The following is a 4994-nucleotide window of genomic DNA, read 5'->3' on the forward strand; positions in this document are numbered from 1 at the left end:
CTGCATAGAGTCACAATGCTCCATTTATGGTTACTCCATCTTCTTTGGTGGTAATCTTGTCTCCCAGAGTTCAAAGAAGTAACCTAAAGTGTCTCGTTCTAGCTGTGAGTCTGAATATCGGGCCATGACTAACACAATTGCTGAGCATATTTGGATCACACATCTTTTACGGGATCTTAATGCCTTACCTCCGGACCGTCCAACCATTTTATGTGACAATTTGAGTGCTATATTTCTCGGTCATAATCCTGTTGCACATCGCTGAGCTAATCACATTGACATTGATTATCACTTCATATGAGAACTTGTATGTGCCAGAAAACTTCACACAAAGTTTGTTCTTACCAAGCTTCAGGTGGTTGACATTTTTACAAAAATACTTCCAAGACCCTTACTTGAATCCTTTCTGGAACACTTAAGAGTTTGTCTGCCACCAATTTCGCTTGGGGGGTGGGTGTGGGTAATTGACTATATTTATTCAATATAGTCAACCCTCTATCTTAGGATATTATTGTGTATTAAAATTTGTATTCCTTTTATACTTTATTAATCACGGTTGAAAGTAAATCCATCATAAATCATGCTTACTCCTCTTAGCTTGAAGCAAATCAACGAATTCTTCTTCTTTGTAATTATATATTGAATCCTTTATATTAATAACACTCATTCTGGAAAACTAAATCTCTATAAATACTCTATGAATTGCTTGCCATTTTTGAGTATTGAGATTACTAATATACTAACTCAACCTCCCAACTACATAAGCAATATCAGGTTAGGTGATTATAATGACATACATCTAGCAACCTATATCTTGAGAATATTCTTACTATGAGATCCCTTGCCTTTATTTGGCATTAACTTTACTCTAGGATCCTGAGTACCCACGGGAAAACAATTACTATAATTGAACTTTTTGAGAATCTTCTCAACATAGTGTGATCACGTCAAAGCAATTCCCCTATTTACACATTTAATCCTAATACCAAGGATCACATCCTAACCCCCCATATCCTTCATGGAAATTTTTTGATAACTCATTTGCTTCATTGACTTGAAGTTAATTAGTATCGAAAATCAACATGTCATCAACAAAAATACAAAAAATCACAATGATACCAGAAGAGTCAAACCGACTATAATTACGTTTTTCGGATTGGTTGAAACAAAAATCAATTGACAAATGTTACTAGATTACTCCTAGTAACATAAATACTTGAAAATAATCTATAGAAACAAGATGCTCTATGATACAACAAATATAAACCTAAGCCCAAATATTGATCCTAAAAGTCACATAGCACGTAATTGTAATAACAATTACCGGAAACTGATCAACCATAACCGTTTTAGAACGGTTGCAAAATTTAAGAACCTGAGCCATCACTTACTACGTTTCTGGTTACAGAACTAGCAATTTTGAGGCGGTTCTGGTTCCAAAGATGAATACTCGGTGCGATATGAGAGAGAGAGAGAGAGAGTAACATTAACATTTGTTAAATGAGAGAGAGAGAGAGAGAGAGAGAGAGAGAGAGAGATTAACATTTGTTAAATGACAGAAATGTAATAGTATATAGAATTCTTTTACATGACTTGGATACACGAATCTTAAAAAAGAAAGAAAGAACAGTTGTATGTGTACGAAAGTTTATCCATGATTTGTGATTAACTTATACGACGACACAAAGTGATTCCATCACCGACCGGAAGTTGGCAAATCTCCACCCTCGGATCAACAGCCAATGCCTTGTTAAGCTCTAACACAAAATCTCTGTAATATCTAACATACTTTCTGAGTGGTGCATCTGGTGGGGCCACTAAAGAACCGTTCCAAAGGGTGTTGTCGTAGCCAATGACACCTCCAATTTTGATAAGGTCAATTAGCCTTTTGTGGTAGTTGAGATAGTTGTCTTTATCAGCATCCACAAAAATAAAATCAAACGATCCATGAAGTTTCACCTGTAGTTCAAAATGTGCAAAGCAAAATGAGTTTTCATAATTTGGAGAAAATATATATTAAAAAAAAAAAACAATATATTTTATATGTTTGTAAGTACTCACATCATTGACCATTTCATCAAGAAGAGGAAGAGCAGGGCCTTCTCTAAAATCAATCTTGTGGGCAACACCGGCTTTCTCAATGATCGGAAGGCCAATTTCATAATTTTCACGGTTTATGTCCAAAGCCAATATCTTTCCATCTTCTGGGAGAGCAAGAGCCGTAGAAAGAAGGGAATAACCAGTGTAAACACCAATCTCCATCGTGTTCTTGGCATTTATGAGTTTGAGAAGCATATTCAAAAATTGTCCTTCATCCGCAGATGTTGTCATAAGATTCCTATACGTCAAATGACAAACAGAGATTCAGAGAAATGAATTGCACCCATGAATATTCAGTATAGTAAATTTGCAGAAGTTAAGGCGCTTACCAAGGATGTTTAGCAGTGACCTCACGCAGCTCTTTCATGGGTTTTGGCTCTCTCGGGTAAACACTGGTTTCAAGAATGTATTGGTAGAGTGCATCGCTTTGAAGGAGGCTCTTGTGGCCAACTTCTTGGTGTTTTGCAGGTTGAGCTTCTCCGGTAGCAGCCATTCGGAAGGATTTTTGATGTTTGAAATGTTGGTAAGTATTATATTAGGCTGGAGAAGTGAACCTGAGATGAAAGGAGAAAAGTGCTCGTAATATATAGGGAAGGGAGTTGGTGAATTATTACGAAGGAAGGTGGTGGGTTGGTGCGGTTAGTCCTTTCAATTGTAGGTGGGGATGTTGACTTGGCCAACCATCATGGACAACACGAGTCAGCACTCAGGAGTTGGTAAGCTCCTTTTTTTAGTTATAATATGTCATGCTTACTTCATTTATTCCTTTAAAAAAGCCTTGGAGGTTACTTACATGGAGATCAGGTAATGAAATAGTTAGGACGGAGTTGTAGGTACGGTTGTCCGATCTGCTTCAAAGTTTAATGTTTCGTGATGTTAATACTTTTTTAATACAAAATTGTAAGTTAAGTATCTTTACTGTGTGACTTTAACTTTTGTGTTTCGAACAAATTAATAACCCTACCTAAAATCAAGTGAAGAAACAATCATGGATCGACGTTTTTAGTTATTTCAAATTATATATATATATATATATATATATATATATATATATATATATATATATATATATATATATATATATATATATATATATATATATATATAATGTTACGCGGCATTGAGAACAAGTCTTGAAATGCATATTGGTGACTAAATCAACATGATGCACCAATCAACAAGATGATGGTGCATCATTCATGAATATATAAATCAATAAAGCTCCTGCCCTATTAGTGACTTCTATCCTTCGTAGATCTATAAACTCTAAAGTTATGGAAATTATGTCTAAATAAAATTTATATAGATTGTCACGTATTAAAAAGATAAGAAGTAACATGTGTGTCACATTGTACTCGACATTTAAATATTATCACGTAGCTAGTAATACAATACGATGGATAGTTTTGGAATGAACATGATTGAAGAAAATGATTGTTAGCACAATCATTATGTAATACGATTTAATATTAGACATTATCGTGTGAGTTTGCTTCTTTCATTTGGAGGAATATTTTTAAATGGTTCGATATACAAGCTCCTTCTTGAATGGTGGATTTGTGACCCTCGATTATTGTTGGGGATTATCAGCATCAAGTACACAACTGATAAATAGTGGGAAAAAAAAAATCAAAACTTGATATACCTAAGTGCACATACAACCTATAATCTATGTTTTACTATTATAGCAACATACTTTAAAAACATCATAGAAATGGTTACTAACCTCAAATTCTCTTGTTTGTGATCTTGTGCCTACCACTTTCTTGCAAGATGAATGGTCCAAACGGAACCCTTCTAATGGAATCAGAATCACACACCAAATAGCAAAAGGAAGAACCTATAAATTATGTTTTATTCGAAAATCATCAACCCTAAGAGAGAGGTTCTGATTTTTGGATTTGGAGAGTAAAAAAGACATACTATGAACGATTTTAAAGAAGAGAATAACTAGCTCTAGGGTTTACCCTAACAGTTTATTTATAAGTAGTTGTTAGAATCCCAGATGGAAACAAACTCTAAAGTTTATTCTTATCTGATTCAAACCAACTCTATCCATATCCTAGGGATCTAGAAACTGTTCACATCATGTCTTCCATGAGGTTATGTAATATTCTAATTAATTCATATGATTAATTAATATTTAACCTCTTTTAATTAATTAAATCATTTTAATTCATTTACCAAAATAATTTCTAATTGATTTGTTAACTCCTTAATACATTAACACATTTTAAAACACCATTTCCTTATACTATTTGGGTCATGAAACCAACCCAAAAGGATCCTGCTATGATTAGAAATATTACCTAAGAAGTTAATGACTTTGGCCATCATTTCTAACAATTATTACCTTATTGCTTTCCATGAAGTTGTTTACCGGGTTATTCTTGTAAATACAAGACTGACTCCCATATTTATTCCCTCATATTTCCTTGATTTTGAGTTGTTTCTTGCTTTTCGTGAAGTTGTTTCCGGACTCCCCTTTTTATTGACTTAAGAAGCATGTCTTTAAGATCACACATTTGTCAATGGAGACATTTAGGGATTCTAGTACTGGGTTTTGATATGAAATAAAAGTTTGTTTTTTTTTTTTCATAAAAAACGGTAATGTAAGACTTTAAAAATAACAAGTTTATTTTTAGCTCATAACAAAACCACACCATCATGGATCTTTATAAAGGTTAGAATGAAATAAAAAAACAACCATAGGATGTTTTAGAGATAACCTTTGAAGCCTTTGAACCCACTTGGTTTTGGGGTGTTGATGAAGATAACAAAAGATCAAGTGTATGATCTTCTCTACAAGTATCCACCATCAAGATTAAGACACTTGGAATGCTAGTTCCTACTTGTATAAAATACTTCTTAAGCCTTTAAGTGCTAAACTCAAA

At 33.8% G+C, this 4994-nt stretch overlaps 1 protein-coding gene across 1 annotated transcript; it reads right to left on the minus strand.

The window, feature by feature from the left end:
• Positions 1 to 1553: 1553 nt before the first annotated feature.
• On the minus strand, positions 1554 to 2667 carry LOC145032033 (caffeoyl-CoA O-methyltransferase-like). Its single transcript, XM_078980701.1, has 3 exons — positions 2430 to 2667; positions 2062 to 2338; positions 1554 to 1959 (listed from the first exon to the last, which is right to left on the minus strand). Exons 1-3 carry the CDS (start codon positions 2591 to 2593, stop codon positions 1666 to 1668), a joined length of 735 nt encoding a protein of 244 aa, XP_078836827.1. The 5' UTR covers positions 2594 to 2667; the 3' UTR covers positions 1554 to 1665.
• Positions 2668 to 4994: the final 2327 nt, after the last annotated feature.

Source organism: Lactuca saligna, chromosome 2 (assembly GCF_052625555.1).
Source record: "Lactuca saligna cultivar CGN05327 chromosome 2, ASM5262555v1, whole genome shotgun sequence".
NCBI lineage: Eukaryota > Viridiplantae > Streptophyta > Magnoliopsida > Asterales > Asteraceae > Lactuca > Lactuca saligna.